Source organism: Erithacus rubecula (assembly GCF_903797595.1).
Source record: "Erithacus rubecula genome assembly, chromosome: 21".
NCBI classification, from domain to species: Eukaryota; Metazoa; Chordata; class Aves; order Passeriformes; family Muscicapidae; genus Erithacus; species Erithacus rubecula.
The window spans coordinates 2,493,374-2,517,839 of NC_136673.1; the positions used below are offsets into that span (position 1 = coordinate 2,493,374).

A 24,466-nucleotide genomic window follows, 5' to 3' on the forward strand; every position below is an offset into this window, starting at 1 on the left:
CACACCCACCCCAAACTGGGCAGCCAAACTCTCCTGAGCCCCTCCATGCTCAGCAGTTGTGGCTGGTTCAGGAGTGCCTGCACACAGCTGAATTATTCAGAGGAGCTCATTACTCAGAGCTTTTCTTGAATGTCTGTGCTCCAAGAGGTTTTTAAAAGAGAAAATCACAGACAGCAAAACAACTCTTCACTCTCAGATGATCCTCTTTATTTCAGGTATGAATAATATTGCTGGCTGTGAGTCTCTATTACAGGTTATCTGCAGATTGTAATAACCTTTTGTGCTTCACTTTGGAGATAAAATAATGGTTCCTCACTGAGTCCTTCCCTCTGATCAGAGGAGTTTTGTTGCCTTAGGACCAGACTCAGTGCAAGGAAGGATTGTAAAAGCCCTTGAAACTGTAATTTCTTTCCAGATCCCGAAAAAACCAGCTGTGTGGCACAGCAGTTTTATTTAGACCTGTTCAATCTTTCAGCAGCATGGAGGATTCTGTTCTCCAAACACAGACATTGAACCTTGTCCTTAATTTGTTGTTTTAACTAAAGGAATAGCTAAGCACTCCTGCTGAAACCCATCTCTGCTCCCTCCCCACTCTGCTGCGTGGCTCTGGGCTGTTCTGAGGAGGATGTTGTTGCAACTCATGTAATTATGCTTTATGAAAACCCCAAAGCAAGGCAAATGGTCCTGGTTCAGACAGGCCATGATTTGCACACCAGCCCTCAGACCCTCCAGGGGCATTTTTATTATCCCCTTTTTCTTTCCCCAAGCCAACTCCTCTGTTACCCATCTTCACACTGCTGTCAGGCTCATTCAAACTCCTGTGCTCACAGCTCAGTGACACATTAGAGATCTCCAGCCATGGTTCCTTCCCCAGGAGGGATGGGCAAAGGTCATTTTGTTATCTCCACTTTACAAACTGGCATGAGGCAGCACCAACAGTGATGCTCCACAGGAAAGCAGCCCTGGCCAAGGCTGCACATCATCCCTCCCTTCCAGCTCTGTGTGCCTGGGGAAGAGCTGGATCCAGCTGAAAAATATCCACTGTGAGCTCTCATCTCTGGCACACAAAGGAAGCTGCATCCACTGGGGTATTCTGTTTTTAAAAAGGTGCAAATTTCCTCCAAGATAAAATCATTTCCATGTAAATTCATGACTGTGAAACTGATCTAAGTCAAGACAAAGTTTCTTCAGTTTTGCTGTGTGGTTCTTTTTTAGGCTGGTTTAAACCTAGAACTTCCTTGCAGGCTATGTTCAGAGGGATTTACAAAATGGGATGCAGGACAATAGCAAGGTGCTTTTGCAACCTGCCAGCTTGGAAAAAATAAAAAGACAGTGCAAATTCTGGTGATTAATCATGGCTGTCAGCAGAAAGAGAAGACAATTACAGTGCCAATTGTGCAGTGATTTCAGCTGGGGTCTGTCAGCCTCAGAGCCTGAACTGCAGAGCTCTTTTTGCACACAAACCCCAGCAGAGGCCCCCAGCAATCCATTCCATGAGCTGCAGGAAAGCTGCTGTGCTAATTAAGATGAATCTTTGTGTTTTGGAGGGAGTGCCTGGCTCTGGAGTGTCTGGGTGATGAAGACATGGAGGCAGCAGAGGGATGTTCCTATGTCCTGGCAATTCTTCACTCATTGGCAAAATTTATTGTTGACTTCTGCCTTGCTGTCTTCCTTTGAGCTTTCTGTGCCTTCCTGCTCTCAAGGCTGTCTCATCCAAGTGGAAGGAAATATGGCAATACTTGGAGCTCTTTCATCTTGTTGTGATAGCTTTGGGTATCAATTTATAGAAGAAATGTTAAAAATTGCCCAAGAAGTCTTAAGGATCCTGCAATCCCATTGCTTAGAGCAGTGATTCAGCCTGTTTGTAAGGGAAGGTGTAGACACACTGAGGAACTGGGAGGAACAAGATTTTGAGCTTTAAGATTGCAGAAACAAAAATGTTGGAGGTGCAGGGGTGAGTAAGGTCAAAGGAAAATGAACCCTGCATTGTTTTTGATGGATTCTGGCCTGGCTGTGTTGTACCCTGCCCTGTTCTTTGGGATCCACTCCTCCTTTTTTCCATTCTGCAGCAGCCCTTTTAATATCTAAAGATTGCAGCTCCACTTCTTGATCTTATCTGCACTGAACAAATCAATTCTCATACCTTCCTCTCGTAGGTCACACTTGTCACATTCATCTGGAGCCTCTTTAATTGCTTCAGGTCCTTCCCAACACACGACACAATGTGCACACAGGTCACCAGAGGAATTAGTGGCATTTCTGAAGTGCTGGGGCTTCTTTCTCTCTCTACTCTTATAATTTTCATGTTTTATTGCAGCTGAGCAATGGATCTGAGTTGTGGCTGAGGTCCAAGTCTTTGCAGGGAGCTTCTTGGCATGAACATGTAGGGTTAACCAAACCCAACCCACAGCAGAGTAATTGAATTATTTCATCTAACGAATTCGAATCTATTGTGACCTATTTGCCACTTGTACAAGAAGAAAGAGAAGCTGAGTTTGTCAGATGATAAATTATCCATTGCAAATTCATGAGTTTGAAGGCCAGAGGGGACCATTATGCTCATCTCAGCCTGACCTCCTGCACAAGCCAGGCCCTGGGATTTGACCGAGCGATTCCTGAGTCATTAACGTGGGGGTGACCCACAGAGCTCTGTGGAACACCAGAGATCTGGATGGAGCCCAAACTGGAAGCTGGCCTCCTCCCTCCTTTCCCCTGCTCTCCTTTCCAGCATTGTTTCTCTGAACGGCAATTCCTCTGTCTTCCCACACTCGTTGAATGCCAGCCCAGAGCTGGGGCCCAGCTCAGCTTGGCATCCCCAGTGCCTGGGGCTGAGGAAGGGCTGCAGCAGCAGCACAGCCTGGATTTCACCTTTTGCACTCATGTCCTTGTCTGGAAGAGGGAAAAGCCATGGACAAACACCCCCTCTGAAGTGCTAGAATCTCTTAGGGCTGAGCAGTCCCACGTTTCCATGGCCTGTGAAAAGATGCTTTGCACCAGGATGTTTGCTGCTATCAGTGAAACCACAAACCTGGATAAAAACTGGCTGTTGTGGGGCACAGTGCCCCAGCCTGCTCCTTCCAGTGGGGGTTCTGTGGCTGGTTACTCAGGGGTGCAAGGGGGTTCCTTTTTTTTGGGATAATAAGGCAGCCAGGACAGCACCACACCTCTGTGGGTGAGGGGACAACTCTCAGCAGGATGGTTTCAGCTTTCTCTGCTGTGGTTTATCTACAGAATTGAGACTATTCCTAAGCTGAGGCACAGACACAAGTTTGTTTATGGGGTTTTGTTTTGAATTTAAATGCTCAATCAATTAGCTCTTGGGAAAGAGACTTCTGTGGTTTGCTAGTGGGGTGTTATTGATGATGTTCTTTCCTGAGTAGGATCTGGGTTCACTCCTGAGAGGGGATTTGAGCAGATTCCCAGGGTGAAGCAGGCAGTAAGTAGGCTCTGGATTCCCACCAACCACAGGGTTCTGTGTGTGCAGAATAAGATGCTGGAACCCAGGGAAAGGCAGAGTTTATAGCTGTGTTTATTTGGGGGTGGGTCTGGGATGACAATGATGTTTAATTTGCTGTTGCTGGGTAAGTGGCCCTAACTTTCAGCCAGGTTTCTTCTGAGTGACCAACTCCCTAACTTTTCTAGGAGCATCTCAAGCCTTGGAGAGCAGGGGGAGCTGGATGCACTGTTTGAAGATGACTTGTATCCTTCTCTAGGTGTCTGTGTGGAAATAAATATTTAAATATATAAGGCCCCAAGTTTCAACAGGACATAGTTAATTGAAAGAAACTGCTGTGGGCTGGAGAGAAAATCCCTTTTCCTGGGGGATTCCTCACTACCAAAGAGAGCAACCAGACTTTGCTGGGTGGCTATGGCACAGCCCTGCTGAGCCAGCACAAAAACCACAGCCCTGCCAGATCCTGCCTGGTCCCAGCTGCTCGTCCTGGCTGCCTCCAGCTGAAAACACTTTGGAAGACAAAAGCGCTTCGGCCAAGCCAAAACCGAGACTCATCATGATTTTCATCAGCTCCACCTGGGCAGAAATCAGCGATAACTGCAGGTGTGGTGGCCGCACCTCACTGCATGCCTGGGGCTGCTCTCGGGTCCCATCGGGGATGTCACCGGGGATGCCGTGCCCGGGGCCGCTCTCGGGTCCCATCGGGGATGTCACCGGGGATGCCGTGCCCGGGGCCGCTCTCGGGTCCCATCGGGGATGTCACCGGGGATGCCCGGGGCCGCTCTCGGGTCCCATCGGGGATGTCACCAGGGGATGCCACCGGGGATGTCACCCGGGATGCCGTGCCCGGGGCTGCGCTCCCCGTCCCGCGGCGGGAGGGAGGGAGGCAGGCCGGGTGACATCAGCCGGAGGAGGGGCCTGCCCGCGAGTTTCTTTGCTCGGTGCATCACTTCCCGGCGCTGCCATACTCCGCTGCCCGCTCCCCGGCGCGGGGCCGGCGCCCATGGCGAGCCCGCCGGGCGGGGACAGCCCCGGCTCCGCCGCACGGCGCTTCTACTGCAGGTGAGCGGCACCGGGGGAGCCCCGCCCGGCAGCGAGCCCGCGGAGCTCCGGGGACAGCCCCCGGTCCTGGGGGACTGCCCTGATTCTTGGGGACAGCCCCGGTCCCTGGGGACAGCGCTGGGGACAGCCCGGCCCCGCAGCTCCGCCCGTGCCCGAGCGGCGGGAGCGCAGCGGAGGCTCGGGAGGAGGCAGCGCTGCTTGCCGGGGATCCAGGAGCTGTTGCATGGGTGGGGATCCAGCGAGAGCAGCGGGAAGGACGCGGAGCTCCCTCCGCGGGGCAGCTGCGGGTGCTGGCACCGGCGATGCTCCGCTGCATCCCTGGCGCTGCCTGGAGCCAGCGGCTGCTCCGCGGCACGAGGGTGATGCTCGGAGCTGGGCATTCGCATGGGAGGCTCCTGATCGCACTGCGGAGACTTCCAGTCTCGGCTTTAAAACTGGGCGCTACAGGAATTCACCAGGGCTGGGAGAAAAAAATAAAAAAGAGCTCCAGGCTGTATGGTGTTCTAGGCAATGCGTGTTCTCTTCGTTTAGATCAAAACTGGAAAAGAGTAAACCCAAAGAGGACTAAAGGAGTGACTTTGAGGCCTTACAGCGTTGTTCATGCTGCTCACCATCGTGTTTTAGCTCTCCTCTAGCAGCCTGAAGTGGAGGTGATGCAGTAACTGGACTAGAGGGCCAAAAAACCACTTCAAGCATTCTTGGGCATGGGATACAGTAGCTTTCATCAATTCTCTTTGCATGCTCTGCAGTAATTAGCACAGTAGCTAGTGGGTTGTCTGCTTTAATGAGTGTTGGTTCATTAGGGAGGGCAGCAGGTGTTTCTTGGTTTTGTTGTGTTGTAGAGCAACTCCAGGGAAGAAGGAGGCAGCAGAGTTAATGTCAGTGCTCTGCCTGCTCTGGGGGAGCCAGAGCTGGGGAGAAACCTGCTGGATTTCTACCAGTCTTGGGCTGCTTCTTTCTTTCTCTTTGTTTTTCTTGGTAACTTTTTGGTGACTTTTGCAAAGGAAATTTTAGTGGGAGGCTGCTTATCACAGAAGTGTGCCTGCACATGAACACTGCTCCCAGCTGCTGGGGAAGGGAAATGTGACTTATCTGGGTGGCTCTGGCAGGACATGTGGTTTTTAAAAAAGTCTCTGCTGTGCCTTTTAGGCCTTGAAAGCAGATGCTGGTGGAGTCTCTGTCCCTACTGCTCTGCAAGACCAGTGGTAACTTAGTTTCTTCCTTAATTTCACTTTTGTGGCAGTGCAGAAACTTGAGGGTGGATTCAGCGTCTCTGGCTGGTATGACTGTGAAACCTCAGGTGGCTGGGACTAAAAATCCAGTGCGTGGGTTTAGTATATGGAGTTTTCTTTTTGCCTGGGGGTGTTAATTGAGGTGTAAGAGCTGCAGAAGGTACCTGTGCAGGCAGGGAGTGCCAGACCCCTTATCTGGGGTGCTGGGGGAAGTATTTTCCTTCTAGGAAATGTGGGTGGATGGGGAGAAACATGTCAAAAATGAAAGTGTTCATTCATTTTAGTTTGTCCTTTAGTGGTTCCCTAAATTCAGCCCCTCCTAGACAAAGGCATGTGCTCTGTTGTGCTGGCAGCAAATAATCCATGTGCTGACTGGGCCAAACATCTCCATTTACAGAGACTGGAGTCAAAACTTTTGCTACAGCAGTTATACACCACAAAGCAGGGTGTTTGTGCCCCTGTGCAGCTCTGTGTGTCTGCATTTGCTCACCTTTCTGATGCCATTTGTTGCACAGAACTGTGAAGTTTCAGGGAGCACCTGTTGGAAGTTGTGACTCTGCAGGGATGGTGTATCTGTGTTGGGGCTTGTTGGAATTGTTCAGTTCTGTGGTTGTGCTCTCAAATTTGAGCTGGCCAAGTTCTGTGTGAGCCTGGATCACTGCTTTACCTTCCGTGGGGTTTTGGGCTGGTAATAATTAGAGTGCATTAATTCAGCTATGTGTCACTTCTGAGGACTTTTTGGGCACAATAGGGAAAATTTTGGGCAGAATTGTGAAATACCTGCTGGCAGCAGGTGTCCTGCTCTTCTCCACTGCTGCAGGTGCTCTAACTTGCCTTTTTGTGGTGGTTGGCTGATTTTGAAGGTGTAGGAAGCACCAAATCTATCCAATGGTTCCCTTGGACTGTGCAGAATGACAAGTTCACCAGGGTCCAGAGAGCTCTCCTGGGTTTGGCCCCTTGCTTTTAAAAGGCCACTCTGGAGATTTCTGGGTCTGGGAGGGAAACATGGACATGTCCTGGGGAAACCCTCACGGAACTGCTCTGACATCATGGAGATGTTATTGATCCCACACAGAAAGAACTTTAGATAATGCTGCAGTCAGTCCAGAAATGCATTAATCTGGTCTGAGAACTCGGATAAAAGCACACCTTGTTTATCCCTTTCCCTTCCCTTGCTCTGTGTTCTCCTGCAGTTTCTGTTTTCCAAAGCACTCCTGGCTTTTGTGATGTTTACAAACTTCCCTTGATTGTGTCACAAACAGTCCCCATCTCGCTCATTAGTGTCACCAGGGCGAGGACCTGACCTGAATGTGCATCGGGCAATTAGAGAGTGCTCTGAGAGAGGAGGCTCCTTCCTCCCGTTCTGATGGCAGAACTGGGGTGGAGAAACTGCTGCCATGGAAGGCAGCAGGAGAGGGCACAACTCAGCGTGGTGATTGAGGCAGAATGAACTGGGGTTTGCAAAGCAAATTGGGGAGAAAATCCAGTATTGGGGGTGAACCTCTGTCCTGGTTGTGTGTGCACACAAGAGATAACAGTACATGGAATACTTCTGTGTTTTACCTAGTTCTTGTAAAGTAAACTGGCACAACTTTTGAATCTGGACTTTATACAAGGCTAACAGCTATTTTCTTTCCAAGAGGTGGTATTTAATTGTCTCTGCCTGAGGTGAAAATTAGCACCAGCAGCAGTGTTGGGTTTGGAAAAGTGCAATCAGCTTCTTCTGAGGGATTGGAAAGGGCTCAGGTGCACTACCAGAAATCTGGGACTGACCATTTGGTCTCTGTTTACTCTACAGATTAAACTTGAAATTGCTTATTACATTTCTGAATTCTGGTTCAGAGGTTTATGAAATATTCAGATTTTTCTTCTCTTGGCAGTCTCCATCAGGCAGAAGGACGTGTAAAACAGGACAAACAATTTCTAAAATAACTGTGCTGCATAATAGCTGGCCTGAGCAAAAATTATATGATATTTTAGCAGGCAGTGTTGGCTTTGTTGACATCTGTTTTGGGATGTTTTGAACTTCTCACTTGTACTTTCAGCTCTGGTGAGTCATGTGGTCATCCCAAAGTGGAGTCAAGCAGGACACTGAGTGTCCACCTCAGCAGGGAGAGGGATCCTTCTGGGCAGACCTGGGATTTGGTGCTTTGCAGGTTTCCCCAGAATTCTGGGTGTGCTTTTTGATTTTTCTGTGTTTCAGCTCATGGGATGTGGGGAGAGAAGCTCTGTCCCTGCTCCCTCTGGTCTCCCATGGGACAGGGCTGTGATCCTGCTTTGCCTCTGCCCTGTAGGTGCTGCTGCAATACAAACACTTCTCCTCAGGGCGTTAATTGGACTCTGTGCACAGGTAAATGGAGCTGGGGTGATGCTCTGCCTCCTCCCTGTGCTGACTTGCACTTCACTGGTTCAGGTTCTGCTGGTTGTGCCTCTCCTGGGGTGAGAACAATCCCTCTGGATGCTTTATCCCCAAATCCTGTGCCTTGTATGGGATGTTTGTGCCAAGCAGACAAGAAAGAGAACGTTGAGCCTTGGCCACGTGTTTGTGGTTATTTGAAGTTTGCCACTGAGTCAACTGAAGTCAAATCAGTTTGTGACTCAGCTGTGGCCTGAGGGGACCCCTCAATGCCAATTTCCTGCCAGATAAATGTTAATAACCACACCAGAGCTGGGTCTGGAGGCAGCTGTGACCCTTCCCACCTGGAATGGTGGCTGTGAGGAGGGAGCTGTGCTGCCCAGAGCTGCTGAGGTGCTTTTGCTGCCTGCTGCACTGGATGCTCCTCTCCTGGAAAGGGTCTCCAGGAGCTCATGGCCAGCAGGAGAGCAGGGACACTGAAAGGGTTCCTGTAAGCAGGAGATTGGTGTTTGGATCATGGTGCAGTGATTTTGTTCACTCTGAGTGGTGAGTCCTGTCACAGCTTTGGTTGGTGTCTGCAGCAGGAGCTGCAGGAAAATCCTGTTTGTGATTAATTTCTGTTTTCCTGGAGGATGTGGCCAATTAGGGATCCGCTGTCTCTTATTTTCAAAGTTAGGGGAAGCAGTGCCTGTTACACCAAAGGATGAAAACGTGTGATGAAAGCTGAGAAACTGATTTGTTATAGAAGAGTGATTTTTAAAATCCTTTTTGGATCTTCCTCTCTTGAGCCAAGTGCAGCTGGACCATGACTACTCTGGTGATTGGGGACAGGAACAGGCTGCACATTTCCCTTGGCATTCCCCTCCTCCAGCTCAGTGATGAGTGTCCCAGACTTTGGATATTTTCCTGATACATTACATAAACCACAGGGGAAAGCCTTGCCTTGGTGGTGCCTTGAGGATGAGCAAATTCATAGCCAGAAGCAGAAAGGCTTAAAATTGGAAATGCTGATAAAAGTCTGGGGAATCAAATTCTCACTGATCCAGGCCTCAGGCTTTGAGGGAGAGTCTGTGGGAGGCAGATAGGGATTTTCTTCATGGGCTGGCAGTGATGGAATGGCTTAGTTTGTAAAAGGAAGTTCATGAGGATGGAAGATCCTGCTTGGATTCAAAGCTGTGGGGTGTGTGTGTCCCCATAAAAGCAGGGGATGCCCTGAGGGGTGACATTCCCACCTCTGCTTCTCTGTGCTTGGAGCTGGAGTGAGGGCAGGGTGGGACAAGGGGTCCCTGCAGGACCACCCTGCTCCACCTGCCCTGAGCCTGGCCTGTGACCTGGATCTGGGGCTTTTCCCTCCATCTGTGCTGTTTTAACACTTCCCCAGGACACAACTTTTTCTCTCCAGTTGGAGCTCTCCACAAGGCAAATGTCTCATCTCCCAGCTCTCCTGTTGCTGTTTTCCCCTCTGTGCTCTCTTGCCTCCTCCCCAGCAGACCAGACTTTGTTACTGGGGAATATAAACTGCATTTTTGTTGTGGTATGTTGATTTCTTGCTGCCTCATGTTTTTGCACTCGAGGCAGTGTCCAAATCTGCTTGAAGAACAGGTTTGAGCTCTGTCAGGTCTCACACTGCAAGAAGCCACAAGCAGCAAGTTTCTCAAAGTGGAGAGATGGATTTTACTTAACTCTTGATGCTGTTCTGCTTGAAGAGCAATTTTATTTCCAAATTGCTCTCAGGTATATCCCAGTCCTGCTCTCTGTGCCCCTTGGATCAGCCAGCCCAGCTTCCAGAATTCCACTTCCCTGTTATAAAATCCTTTGCCAACCAAACCCAAATTCCTCCTGGTCTGGGCACACAGGCTGAGTATCCAAACCACAAAGTGAGGCTGCTGAATTCTGGGCCTGGGCTATTTATATTGTCAGTGGGAAAGCTTTTCATTGACCGAGCTGCTCCCTCACTAAAGATACTTTTAATTAAATGTTATTTGACAGATCTGACTTTCTAATTGGCTTAGATTTAACTGGTATAAATGGAATTTTTTTTTCCACTGAAAACTGAAGAAAGTAGGAGTGATTTTGTTGGAAGGCTATTTGCATTCAGAGTCGTGTCCATCTGTTGTTTAATGTAATAAGCTGATGGAGTGAAAAAAAGGAAAAAAAGCCAAAAACCTCCCCACAACCAGAAAGTCACCATCCCTGCCAGTGCTTGATGAGGAGAAGGCAAAAGGGACACGGCTGCCTCAGCTCTGGAGCTCTCTAAACAATGCCCAGCAATGTTATGCAACTGCCTAGGGAAGGAAGTGAAAAATTATCATTACAGTGCAGTTTCAAGGGCAATATTAAATGAGCAATTTGCAGCACGGCTCTGCACTTAAGTGACTTAACTCACTTCTCCTGAGATAAAATTAACAGGGCTGGTTAAGGACAATAGCCATGACCTCTGTTCCCTTCAGGAGGGGGGCAGAGACAGGCTGTGTTCAGAACTGAGCCTTCAGAGTGGGCAGCAAACCCCAGCCAGTGTCATGGCCTGATCCTGGGGGTGCCTGGGGATCCCTGTCCCACTGAAACCTGGAAAAGAGGGATGAGCATCTGCTAAAGCACCTCACTGATATCTCTTCCTTATTGCAGTGGAAGGGACAAGAAAACCTTTTACAAGGGCCTGGATGCTGGAGCAGCAGCCAAGCCCTGAATGAAAGGTTTGGAAAGCAGTGCTGCTGTCTGTTCAGTACCTTCAGGGTGGGTAGGAGCCAATAGCTTAAAAATTTATTCCCAGTTTACTTCCAGCAAGAGGATTTTGCCTGAGGGTGCTGGGCACTGGAACCACAAGTGTTTCTTTTCTGACTCTGAGATTAGACAGGATCTGTCTGAAGAAACTTCACCTTCTGTTGTGAATCAGTAGCTCTGTGCAGCTGCTACCCCTGGAGGGATTTTTGGAAGAGGAATATTGGACTGTCTTGGCTCCCCTCAAGCTTTTCTGTTACTCTTTGCTCACACACCCTCAGGAGCAGCCAGAGGGGCTCCTCACTGGGAATTAGGGGCTGATGCAACAGAAAGACCAAGAAAAAGGACTTGAAAACACTAATAACATAGCTCAGTGTAAGAGCTATTTCATGTTCCACCTGGGAGCAGATGTTTTCTCTTGGAAGCTGCTTGTAAAAATGCATGGGCAGGACTGGAGCTGTCAGTTCAGTCTGCAGCTGGCTCTGAGCTGCACAAGGTGACTACTGGGGGCAGCTCTGGGCACACAGGGGTCACAGGGCTCCATTCCTGCCCTGGGACCCTGCTCTGCTCCCCTCACACCTCCTGGCTGCCAGGGAACAGGGCTGGCTCCTGAGAAAGGGAGCCCTTTGCTGGGTGCTGGGGATGCAGGTCCAGCATGGATCTGGGATGGGATCTGGGACAGATTCCTTGATTTGCAGCCTCTCCCTGGGAGGATTGCAGCAGACTCAGCACAAGGAGATCAACTTTGCCACAGGGCAACACAAATAATTTATAAATATATATATAATATAATTTATAAATGTATAATTTATAATGGTGCTGAGTTCCCCAGGGGAAGCCCACACAGGACTGTGCTCCCTGTGTGTGGTGGGGTTCCTGCATGCCCTGATTAACAGAGCTGCACAAATGTGGATCTGCAGGTAGAACAAAGCGCTCTGCTGTGCCCAGTGCCTTTCCCAGTTCTTTTTCCAGGACTTTCCTGACACTGCTGTGACTTTGCAGGGCTGTGTTTGCTCTGGGGGTGTCACAGCAGGTGCCATCTGAGTGTTCACCTGTACCTGGTGGTGCCTCCTTGGGCACTTTGGTGGGAATTGCTGCATTTTCCTGTGCTCTGGAGCAGCTTCAGCCCAAATGAATTAGTTGTGGGACAAGTTTCTTGTGTGTTCCACGCTGCTGCAGGTTTTGCACTCCATCTGTGGAATATCTGTTCATGCCTGAGGAGAGCTGGGAAGTGCTGATTAATATTCATCTCTCTGGGGCTATCTGTTAATTACTGTTATTCATGGTTTGTGTGATGGTGCTGAGTGGATCCTGGCAGGGTTGCATCCGTTCCAGGGTTTCAGAGTGCATGGTAAACACCAGTATTTTATTGCAGCTTTTCTGGGAAATACTGTTCCTGTTTTCAAGGGTGGGAAATTGTATAGCCTTCAGGGTGAAAGAGAATAGAGGTGGTAAAACTGGGAGCTGAATGTCCTGACTCCCACTCCTTTCCTTCAGCACTTCCTTGCCCACGTCAGAGTGAGGGTAATTGTGCTAATTGTGAATTGGGGACCTTGGCTTTGTCCTTCACTGAGCCCTGCTGGGCAGTGCAGCACTGGTGTCACACGAAATTACAGCAGCTCTGCTGTTCTAAAAGGGAGCAGAAAGTTGTTCAGGAGGGAGTTACCAGCTGGGGAAGTGAATTCCAGGCTCTGCCCGTTTTTACAAGGTGTGCCTTGCAAAGGGAACACTGCAAACCACAGGAGGAGCAGCCTGGGTGGCCCTGGGCTCTGGTCCCTGTGAGGAGCCCAGGGGCTGGCTTGAGGAGAGCAGAACAGCTCTGAGTGCTCCAGTGACTCCACAAGTTCTGTCTTTCAGGCTTTGAGAAGAGAGCAGTTAATTTAAAAAGGAGAGAGGGACACAGAGCAATTTTCCCTGTCAGAAAATCCTGCCAGTTAAATTGTGAGTGAGTGGAGCTGCCCTGCCTTAGAGGTGGCTGTCTTTTGGGTATGGTGGAAGATGGAGAGAGAAAAGCACAAATGTGTGGTTACAGTGAGGCAGAGAGGGTTTGGGATGGGCAGGAGCTGCCAGGGCTTTGAGGAGGGTCCTGTCCTCACTGTCCTTGTGCACTCACCATATCCCAGCTGGTGCTGCAGCAGCAGCAGCCCCTTTTTTTAGCAGCTGTCTGCAGAGATTTGTATGGAGGAAATGCTCTGGGGATTGGATCTTGCTGCAAAACACAGAGGCCATCAGATTCAGCTTGTTTATCAGCCAAGCCTCCTGCAGCATGAAGGCAGGAATACAAACCACCAGCGACTCACAAATGAAAATACTGAGCTGCTTAAGCCATGGCTGCTTCTCTTTTTCCCCTGACAAACAAGCCCTTGTGATTTGCAGCTTGGGAAGCCCAGGGGCCAACATCTCATGGTGCTTGAGTGGAGACTTGCACCCATAAAAGCAGCTGAATGTCCTGGAATTGTGATACTCCACGTGTACCTCCAGGCATTTCCTGCCCTCTGAGTTCAGCTGAGTGTCTGAGCTCCTGCATGGGTCTAAATAATAAAACATATGAGTTCACTGAGATGTGCCCAGAATTTTAAGGCCACAGCCCTTGGCCAGCTCTTGTATGAATTGCTTCCATCAGGGCAGCAATCCAGGAAACTGCAAGCACGAGCTGCTTGGTTGATGGAATTCTGTGGTTTGGTGCCTTCCTGGGTAAAGGCAGGGAGAAAGGAAAGCTGCTGTTTTCTGTGGGTTCATCCCTTTTGTGTGCCCTGGTTCACAGGGAGCTTCTGCAGTGTGCTCAGGTGAGTGAGGAGTTAATAATGAAATGACTGAAAATACCCACATTTTCCTCTGCTCTTCTGAAGAAAAGAAAAACTCTCTCTGCAAGATATTCTCTTCAATGAAACCATCCTTTGGCACCAGTGTTTTTGGCAGAGAGTTGTCATCAGCTGTGCCAGTGAGTGACCACTTGGCAGAGGGGACCTATCATGTAAGGATGAGGTGTGAGCAGAGAAAAATGTGTTCCTTGCACTGAGCAAGGTGATTCTCCTGTGGTGGAAATCCCTTCCTGAATGGTGCTGGGTAAGGTTCCCCTGGTGTGAGTTAGGAATTCCCCTCAGGTTTTTCTGGGGGGAAAAAGCTCTGCTTTGTGGAGCTCCATATGAGGAGGGCAGAGCTCACCTGCCCAGGGCAGCTGTGTGAGCATCAGCAAGGAAAGGAAAGAGGAAAAAGGAAAGGAAAAGCTTTGCAGAGCTGGCTCCAGACAGAACTGAGTCACTTGTCGAGGCTGGCGCTTGCCTGAGGCTGGCATGGCTCAGGCAGGAGAGTGAGACTGCAGCCACCCAGATACACACAGAGCAGAGAAAAGTAACAGCTCCCAACATGTGACTGGAATGGAAGTGAAAAAACACCCATCCCCAATTAAAGCCATGTGTGTTGGTGGATGGAGCTGCTCCCAAAAGGTTCCTGCAGGCTGTTTGTGCAGCAGCAATGCAGCCACTCTGAAATTCCCTGGATTAGAGCAGGCAGGATCCTCCAGCACACGAAATCCCTGTGGGAACAGAGCTGTTCCTGCATGGCAGCAGCTCCCCCAGCCCACCACCCTTAGGGGCTAAGGTAAGAGCTGTCTTGTCAGCTGTCTCCTCCCTGTCCCTGCTCCTGAAGCACATTTCCATGCAGCCTGGTGCTGTGCCATGTGTTTTTTTCACTGCTGGATGATGATGATGTCTCTGTGCAGGAGCAGAGATTTTCTGCAGACATGCATAATTCAGTTGTCAGGATAAATGGGCTCCCTGGATTTGGGCATGTGTGAGCCTGATGCTGGATCCTCCCTTCTCTCACCAGTGTGAGGCAGGAGGGGAGCAGAGAATTCTCCCAGAGCTCCAGAGCAGCAGCCTGTGGTCTGTAAACTCATTACAATACCTGTGAGGTTGCATGAAGGATCTAAATTAAACCCAAAACAGGCCTGTGGGGAGGAGCATTCTCGCTATATTTGGGAAGACTTTTAAGCAACAGGATGTTCATACAAACTCCTCCTGTGGAAGAGCAAGAGCAGAGCCCACTTCACCCATAAAAGATGTGATCCATGTGACCAACTCTTCTCAAAATCTGTTTGCTGCTGTTTACCTGTGATTGAGCTGCACTAATGCCACAGTGTCAGAGCCAAACTGCTGTGGTGTGTGGGGAGCAGCAGGACTTGCCTCCCTGTGCTTGATTTTTCCAGGGTGGATGTTTTCCATGGATCCATTTTGGGCCAGAAGTGCTGAAAATGTGGGGAGATGCTGTGGAGGACTGAGTGCCACAGTGCTGTGGGAGCAGGGAAAGCAGCTTGCAGGATGCTGGAGGGTTCCCTGCAGAGGCAGCAGCACCCAGCACAGTGCCAGACAGCGAGGCTGCTCTCATGGAGGAGAGGAATTCTCACCTCACATGGAGCTGTGGGGCTTTCTGGGAATCCTGCCATGCTCGCGTTTGGGGGTTTGCACATTAATCTCATGGGATGCACAGATTTTTTCACAGTGCTGTGGAGTTCCCTGAAGTACTTTTGGTGCTGGTCTGCTGGGTTTGGGTTTGCACTGAGGAGCAGTTTTAGAGGTGCTGGTGAGGGTTGCAGTGGACACCTGTCTGATATTTGAGCTGCTGGGGAGCTCTTCCCTTGTTTTTCAGGCAGATGTGGAATTATCTGTACAAAATCCAGAGGGCTGCCCTGTGGCTGTGTAACAGGCAGGGAGAAGGGCAGTGTCCAGTGTGAACTCATTCTGTTGGCCATTTAAACCCATGAGTGTCTGATTTTTGGCACCCCTGGTATTTTCAGGGAGAGCACAACAATGCCTTAAACAGCTCTCTGGGCAGGAGACAGCTGCAGAAGAACAATGTGAAATTGGTGCAATCTGCTGTGCTGCAGCTTTGCCAGCAGCAATCTGTCCTGGTGGCTGTTGGTGCTTCAGCCCTGCCAGGAGCTCTGTGTGCCCTGTGTGACCCCAGAGAGCCACCTTTGTGACTCCCTCTGCATTGGGCACTCAGGGAGGGACTGTCACAGGCTCTCCTTGCCATGCTCTGGTTTGGTTTCACCCTCCTCTCAGGCTTTACCAGGTGGTCATTTGAAAAAGAAGTTGCTGCATGTCACTGGATTTATCTGGTTCCTGCTATTGGCTCTTCAGCAGGGGAGAGGGGCCAGGTTTGTGCTGGCTCTGTCACTCAGGTCCCATCCAAACCCCTTTCAGGTGCAGCTGCTGGTGCTGCAGAGCATCCTCAGTGCTCTCCTGGTGAGCTGGGATCACTCAGAGCCTGCCTGGCCCAGGCTCAGGGTGTGAGTTTTCTGGTGGATCCCCAAGGCCCCTCTCTCTTGGACTGCAGCCCCTGGCTCGGGCTGGAGGAAGCAGATGAGACAGGAAAGGAGCAGAACAGCCCCAGGCTGGCTGGAGGCTGCTGTGGAGTCTGTGGCAGAAGCTGTGGTGTGAACTTTGCTGTGGTTTCCTTTTCTGCTGCATCACAGTGACAATCCCATTGCCTGCCTGAGCAGGGGCTGTGGGTGGGAAGGAGGCAACACGAGGGGAGTGTGAGCAGCCTCCAGCTGCTGCAGGAGCTTTGGGATGAGCTGGGACACGGGCAAGAGCCTGGGACAGGCAGGGGTGGCTCCTTTGGCTTTGTTGTGATGCAGCCCCTGGTGTTTCTGGGGCTTGGCAGCACCTTTTCCACACACAGTTGTTTTCCTGCTGCAAGCCCATGCTCTGAGACAGGCTGGAAAAGGAAGGAGAAGTGGGGGCTGCAGCTGGAGGGGTTTCCAGGCAGCTTGAATGGAGAATAGACTGGGGCCTGTGGGAAAACAAGCCTTGCTTTCACTTGAGAAGAGTGTGCAGGAAAGGAAACCTCACCCAGCCTGTGCAGCTGCCCAGAACAACTGGCACGATTGTGCTGGGGGCACTTGAGGAGCTGAGCTTGACCCTGCCAGCAGCTGGGGGTGGCAGGACCCTGGGGCAGGAATTGGGGCTGGTTGGGATGGTTTCAGTCCAAGCTGTCCTGGTTCTGGTCCTGAGCTGCTCCCCTGCACTGGCACTGCTGTGTGGAGCTCCCCTGGGATCCACAAGGGCTCCTGGAATCCACGGGATCCACAAGGACCCAGCAGCTCCTTCTCCCTGCCAGGACAGCAGCCAGGCTGCTCCCATGGGGACTGGCTGAGCCCCACTGGGTGTTCTGGCACAGTTTTAGAGAGGAGATGTTGTACATCTCTCATTTATGGTTCTTCTGAATTTGGAAAGTACCCCCCAAACCAGGACTTGCCCATTTTCAGTATTAAGTTTGATGTAATGAGCTCCTCTGTGCTGGTGGGTAATAGAAGCTGGATGGCATAAATAAAATGATAGTTTTCATTGGGTGGCTGTTGTTGAGAGAATGTTTTTTTTTTTTTTCTAATATATGTAGTAATTGTGACCTGCTGGATTCTGCAGTAAGTTTGTTTAAATCACAGCATATATTTTAATGAGAGATTTGTTGACCCAATTGCCAAAGTAAGTTTGTAATGAAAAGTCTCTCAGCCTGCATGTCCTCTCCTGCTCTCTGGCTGCTGGAAGTGACTGAAGGAAATAGCACTTCAGTGCTGCTGAAATCATCCCCAGAGTGCTGTTTAATGGCAGTGTGATGGATTAACCTCATTAAAGGTGCTAGTGTTGTACAAGAAAGCAAAATACTCTTGGAAAACTCAGGAAGCTTCCTTCATTGTGCTGAGTTCATTGCAAACCTCCTCTGTGACAAAATAGAAATGTCTAAACCCCAGCAGGTGCTGGTTTGCCTGGTGCTCTGCAGGGCACATTTCAGAGGTCAAGTGCTGCAGGAATGAGACAAATGTTGGGTTTTGTGTTTCTGGGAAGGAAAGAGCATCCTCAGGCATCAGCATCATGACTCCACTTGTGTTTGGCAAGCTGGTTCTCCTGGCCTCTACATTTATTTCTCTTTTCCTCAGATGGCAGCTGGTTTATGCCGTGCTGATGAGCTGTGCAAAGAAATTCCATTCCAGGCTCATTTTGTTCTCGCTCTTCTTGAAAGTGAATTCTCCTGCACAGTTCTCCTTCAGAGAGTTTGATCAGTTCATACACTTGGCGGATTCATAGTCATTTTTTTTTTTCCATTTGGGAGTCAGAACATATTTTAATGAATTAATTTTCAAATTGATATCTCCTTAATCATCACTTCCTCAGACCCTGCAAAGTATTTGCATCTTATAATTTAAGTGCTTTGAAACTGGCTATCAAGTGAAACTGTTAACCAGGCTGAGATGAAATTCACATTTGCACCTTAATCTCGTCTGAGCATTTTCAAGTGCTGGAAGTTAATTACATCCATGGTAGTCCTTTGATACTTGAGTAATTTTGGAGCACAATGACTTAAATTTGTGCTCATTGAGTGTTAGAAATTTCACTCCTCAGCTGACTCAGAAAAATTTCCTTGTGCTCTCTGTTCTTCCTGTGGGTCCAGCTGGATTTGTGGGCAGCATTTGGGTCATGGATTCAAAGTGATTATTGCCATTTACTAGAGCCAAACCTTCCAGATGTGGATCAGGTTTCTGCAGGTCAAGGATATCTTCATCTCCTGGAGTTGGGGTTTCTTTTGGGGCATCTTTGGTGGTTGTTTGGCATCAAGCTGTGTGAGCATCCCTGGATGGATGGAGGGTGCTGCACCCCATTCCTGATGCAGCAGAGGGAGAGGCTGTGGGAGCCAGGGCTCCTGGGCTCCTCTCCCTTCTCTACAGCAGACTCACAGCAAGGCATAACTTGTTTACAGATCCTCAGCTGCCTGTTTGAAAAATGGGGAAATTGCTGCCCTCGCACCTCTGCAAAATAATTTGGAGTCCTTAGGTTGAAGTTTCTGCACCTACCAGCTCAGTATCAAAAGCTGCTTCATAAAATGCTCTGAACACAGCAAATAACTCCCATCTGTCCTCTGCTCTGCCATCCCCACGGATCAAAGCCACAGAGGTTGTGTAAGCAGGGGAATGCTGGATGACTTTTGCTTTCCAGCAGGCAGTGGGGAGTTGGAGTTTGGATTTCTGACAAGGACGCAGCTTGTTGGAGCCATTCCCCATTGAAATGGGGTCTTATTCAGCACTGCTAATAAGAGGGTAAAGGCAGCTAAATACAGCTGTCTTCCTCAGTGTCATTTGGGATTTATTAGCAAATATGCAGTGGAATTGAATCCCTTGTAAGTACTCTGCAGCTAATGGTAGATAGCAATTAGCTGAAATGACTACTGTGGAGCACTGATGCTGCATCAGTGAGGGGACAGGAAATCTGGAGCCAGCACACAGACCCAGCAGCTTCCAGAATTCCCTGGAGTTTTTTCCCCTCTGAATTTTCTGTTTCATGCCCTTAGCAAAAGACTGCAGTGAAAATTGCTTGGTCTGGGTAATCCCCAGAGCTCCAGCTTGAGCAAACACTTCCCCAGCAGCACTGAGTGTGTGTGGATGGTATTATTTTTAGTTATGGATATCATTATTTTCAGCTCAGGGGTCATGGAAAGGACTCACTGCAGTGTTCTACCAGTGGGAACCTCCTCCCCTGCAGATGTGAAGGGATCTGGCCCAGATGCTTGGAACCAGTTCAGGATTGGGGAGCACTGGGTGCAGCATTCATGGTTTCATCTCTGACCTTTTCATCTCCAAACTCAAAGAGGTTTTGTTTCCTTTCTCTCACTAATGAGGTGAGGTGTAGGTCAGGGTGTCCCAGGGGTTCTGCCCTTTGGCTGGAGGGGAACCAGCTCCTGTGTGCTGAGTTCCAGCTTCCAAAAATGGTTTGAATCAGGCTAATTTCATGTGTATCTTGATGTATTTGTCACCTTCCCTGGCAGCCTGTGTTTGAGACAGAAACCTGCTTGTCAGGAGGGGATTGCTGCTGGGGATTTGATATGGTGGGGAGTGAGGGGCTCTGCTGGCCACCTTCCACCAGCTCTGGATTTGGGAGTGAGATAATTGGGTATTTTCATTATTCTCCTGCCAGGTTGCTGCTGGGTGTGTTGATGATGATGATGAAGAGGAGCAGTGTGGATAAGAGGGGCTGAATGGTGGATTGGTGCAGTACCATGGCAAGGAGATGGTATTTAGGGGTAGGAATTTGAAATCACCTTTATTTAGGAGTGAGTAATGGGATTTTCTTAAAAATTGGAACTCATTTAGGAACAAGTGAGAGAGAGAGAGGCAGGTGTGAAGTGCTGGACCCTGCCTAGGGCAGAGAAAACAGGGAAAACTGCCCAAAACCCCTGGGAGAATGCCCCAGGCAGAGAGGAGCAGTGGCCTGAGGCTAAATGGGTATAAATTCACTGTGAATAAATGGGCTGTGCCTCAGGAGGGTCTGGAACAGCTTTCCTCAGGTAAGGAAGAAAAGGAAAATACTCAGACTGCTCCCCATCAGTGGAGGGGACACATCCCAGGGGTCTGAGGCCACCTGGAGCTGATGGTTCAAACCATCAGCTCAGGCACAGGAGCCCTGCAGGGCTGGGAAAGGAAATTGCTAAAGGGGAATAATTCCCAGCTTGATTGACTGGCAGCACACCCTTCAAGAAAGTAATTATTTAAATGCATATTTAGTTCGTTAAGCCAGTGAATATGCATTTACACTGAGCACCTGGTAAATCTGATCCTTTTTTGGTTCTGAAGAAATGTTTAATTGCCCATCACCAGCGCTCTGGAATTAGATTTATTTTTGTACAAAACCTAATCAGATTGCAGGTAAGATGCTAAAATCTGTTGCTTCACTACCTCATATCAGTAGAAATACTAAAGGCGACTTTTTTACTACTCTTGGTGGTTTTGATTCTTTTTTTCTGCCTTACCTTCTGTCTAAACACTTGGAGTTTTGAACTACACAAGGTCTAATTGGGAATGAGCTTTGCAATCGCCCCCACTAACATGAATCAAAATCTATAAATACCTTTCCTTTTCCCTTTTCTCCTTTTTTTAAAAGGCAGTTTCACCTCACAGGCAGGAAGAGTTTCTCTTGCCCTGTGATATCTGCAGCAGACAGCTGACCCCAGGCTCTGTCTGGTGGCACAATAATTATTTTCTGTGTACTCTGATGGAGTTGTTGTCAGCTGTGACAGGTTGCTGTGAGCAAGGCAGCCCTGAGCAGGGTGTTGGGAGGTCTGAGTGTGTGATGTTCCCACTCTGGGGATCTCATCATCACCCAATTATGATATCCTAATTAAAGTGTTTGACAGCAGTCCTGGTGATCTTTGATAATGGCACTGGTGGCACCTTGTGCTGTTCCCTTTATTTCTCACAGTGTCCTTGGCTTCCCCAGAACTCCTGGGACTGTCTCTGCCTTCTCCAAATTGCTGAAAACATTTGATATATGTAAGAATCTTTGTATTTTACCTTTTTCAGAGGCCCATTTTTGCTGTGGAGTTCTTTGAACAGGCTTGCAGCAGGCAAAAGGCAATCTGTGCTCCAGCTCCTCATTAGCTGCTGCCTGACAGTGATGGGTGACCCTGGGAATTCTCCTTCAAGGCTGCTCCTCCCCTTTTTCTCAGCTCTTTCTGCCTTCACATCAGTTATCCTTTAAAGAAAAACTTGAGGAGGAGGGAGGGAGGCCCTGCCCAGGCTGGATTGGGAAGAGGTTTCCTGTCCCTGCACAGTGGAGTGTGACCCTGTTCTGCTTTGGCACTGTGAGAAGCAGCATCCATTCCTGGCCTGGAGACTGGCAGGTGTCACATTGATGGGGACCAAGTCATCTGCCAGCATCGTGCCACCCACTCATTCCCCTGGCAGAGCTCTGGGCAGGCTGCTGAGTGCATTCTGTGGCCAAACACTGCATTTATTTGTGGCTCAGCCCCGCTGCTTCCCTCTGCTTTGGAGCTCTGGGTGTGCATTCAGAAAATGCACAGACAGCAGAAGAGGAGGTAGGGGTGGTTTGGATCTTGTTGTCATTGTGTATTTTCCCTTTGCTGGTCTGTCAGGGTGTTCAGGTTTGCCCTCTGTTTTGTTTCATGGTTGAGCTGTAGGCTTTGGAAGCTTTTTAAAGTGGAATTTTAGTGTGATTGAGTTTGTTCCTTGATCTTTAGTTGATTCCTTTGCCCTTGCCATTGTGTCTCTGGGTACTTTTGAGCCTGAAGTGACTGAACTGCATGCAGAGGTGCTTCCCAAAAGCAGCTCCGAGGGGCAGGTGAGCTTTAGGAGTGGGTTGTGTTTCTGTTAACAACTGCAATCCTCATTTATTGTCCAAGGCAGCGAAGGCTTGGCAGAGCAGGATGCAGGGAAAAACCTCCTGTCCCTTCCCCTTGTTTGCTCAGGTCCCAGTCCCAGCAGTGATGCTAATTAGATAAGGCAGATACTCTGCAGAGCAGCCTGTTCAAGGACAAACAGATTTTAATTAAGGGCTGTGTGCACTGGCAGGTCGTGTCACTGCCTTGTGCCTGGGCAGTCACTGTGGGAACACCAGGAGAGCACCCACAGAGTGGGCACAAAGTTCACTTTGGGGTATAACAGAAGTGGTCCCACCCTTGCAATGGGCACCTGGGTTTTGTTGATGTGGGAATAGGAACCTTCATTTCAAGCTCTTAAAATCCCCCAAGAAATTCCACACAAGCTGTACAGCAATGCCATGAATTTTGGAAATTGGTCTCCACCCCAGTTTTTTTGGACTGTTCACAGCTGGTGATCTCAATTTCTCAAAGACAACCTGGATATTGGAAAGAGTTTTGTTTGGGTTGAAATTCGAGCTCAAGTTAGTTTGCTTTTGTCTCTGCCACCTTCTAACTGGAATCCAGCATTAATTCCAGTGGCAGTGGCTCATTCCTGCATTTCAGGCCCTCTCAAGTTTCATCCCCACTAAGCTGCTGAAGTTAATCCTGCTGATTTGAGTACAAGATGTTTCTGGTCTTTCTTCAGTCCCAAAGCTCCTTTGGGATGTTATCAGCAGAGACTGGTCAATCCCTGATGATAATGCAGGATCTACAAACCATGGACCTCGGGACTGATGAAATTTTGGTGAGATCCCCAGGCAGAAACTCATTAATTTTCCTGTGGTCTAGCAAGAGGATCAGCAGAGAGAAGTTAAATGTTTTTAATCTTAATATTTTTATTCCTGCTGTCAAACAGAAGCTGAGGCAGGGACAAATGATACACTGGCACCACAAGCATCTTTCTTGTGTAAATAAAATAGCCACTCAAATGTGGGCTTTGCTTTGGAATGAAATGTTTGTGTGGGAGTTTGGGGTGGGAGCTGCTTCACATCCCCCTCCTCCCTCTTGTTACCTGGTGGCTTTGGGGACAAATGAACAGCAAGGCAGAAGAGGTCACAGGTGTGTCTGGAGGGAGAGTTTAAAACCAGGTCTTATGCTATTTTTATTTTGTTTGAGCAGCTCTCGTGGCTGCCCTGCTTTGGGGGATGCCAAGTGTTGGGTGTTGGGAGCCGACTCAGCAGGGAGCTTGCCAGGGAAATGGGCTCAGATTTCAGGCACAGAGGAGCTGCTGGTGGAGAGCTGGCTTTGTTTGCTGGCAGCTGAGACAGCACCCTGCTGCCTGTTTGTAGGGAAAACGTACCAGGGATGGTGTTTCCTTCCTGGAGCTGCTGTGGGAGCACAACTGGAGCTGGTGTGTGCAGGGCAGATTGTCCTTGGTCTGCAGGGCTGGGCTGGGATTGGGCTCCTGGTGCCTTTGGGGAAGCATCTTCCAGGGCTCAGCATGAAACTGCTCCAGGAGGAGTGAGCTGAGCAAGCTGTGCTCTTGGGCTGGTACCACAAACTTCCTCCAAGTGCTGAGAACTGACTGGAAACCACCTGCAGGCATTTATTATCTTCTGACACACCCTTGCTGTTCTGCCTCTGGACAAGGCAGCTCTGATCAGCAGATCCACCTTTGACCTAGGTAGTTTTGACTTCTAAAAATAAATTGAGCAGAAAAAAAGGCAAAGAGAAGCATCAGGAGAGAGGAGCAGGAACTTGGTGTGTCCATCCCCCTTGGGAAGGGGCTGGCTTTGCAGCAGGCAGGACATTCCCAATGAAAGCCTGGAAATAGAAGAGAAATAGAATTTAGGATGGGCACGGTCTAACAGGGACAGCTGTGACTTAGAGAGGATTTGGTGGAGCAGTCAGAGGGGAGTGTTTTCTTTCTCTTGAAGCAGTGTCACTGCTCACAGTGCTCTCTCTGACAGCATGGAGTGTGCCAGTGCCAAAGGTGTCAGAAAGTGCACGGGAGGAAAGCTGGCCTGGAGGCCAGAGTGCTGAGTGCCTGTGGAAAAAGTGACAGCAGGAGAGTTAATGAAAAGCAGACACTGAGCTCTAGGAGCTGCTCAGCCAAGAAAATCTGCACAGTCCGGGGTTTTCTCTGGTATCCAGGAAAAACCTGTTACAATTTGGCTTCTCTCTCTGTTATCCTAGAGAAAATGGTTCAGGTATCAATACCTGGATGTGTGGCCTCTGCAGCACCTGGAGGGAGAGCGAGTGTTCCTCCTGTGATGATTCCTGAGCTTCTTGTCCAGATTCCTACTGGGAGCCCAGGGGCTGCCTTTGGCTGCTTGCAGATGTGATCTGTAAATCAGAGGATCTTAGAGTGGTTTGTGTTGAAAGGACCTTAAAGACCATCTCCTTCCAAACCCCTGCATGGGCAGGGACACCTTCCCCTTGCAGGTGGAATCTGGATGCTCCTGTGTTTTGAGTGCAAGAGAAAATTTAAAGGTG

General features: G+C 49.3%; 1 protein-coding gene across 2 annotated transcripts in view; it reads left to right on the forward strand.

Moving 5' to 3' along the window:
* The first annotated feature begins 4,359 nt into the window (after window positions 1–4,359).
* The window catches only part of GPSM1 (G protein signaling modulator 1), a 61,304-nt gene continuing 41,197 nt past the window's right edge, over window positions 4,360–24,466 (forward strand). For both annotated transcript variants that reach the window (XM_079324536.1, XM_079324537.1), the window contains exon 1: window positions 4,360–4,516. In XM_079324536.1, the coding sequence (XP_079180662.1) occupies window positions 4,458–4,516 (59 nt within the window). In that variant the 5' untranslated portion in view covers window positions 4,360–4,457. The remainder of the gene's footprint in view (window positions 4,517–24,466) is intronic.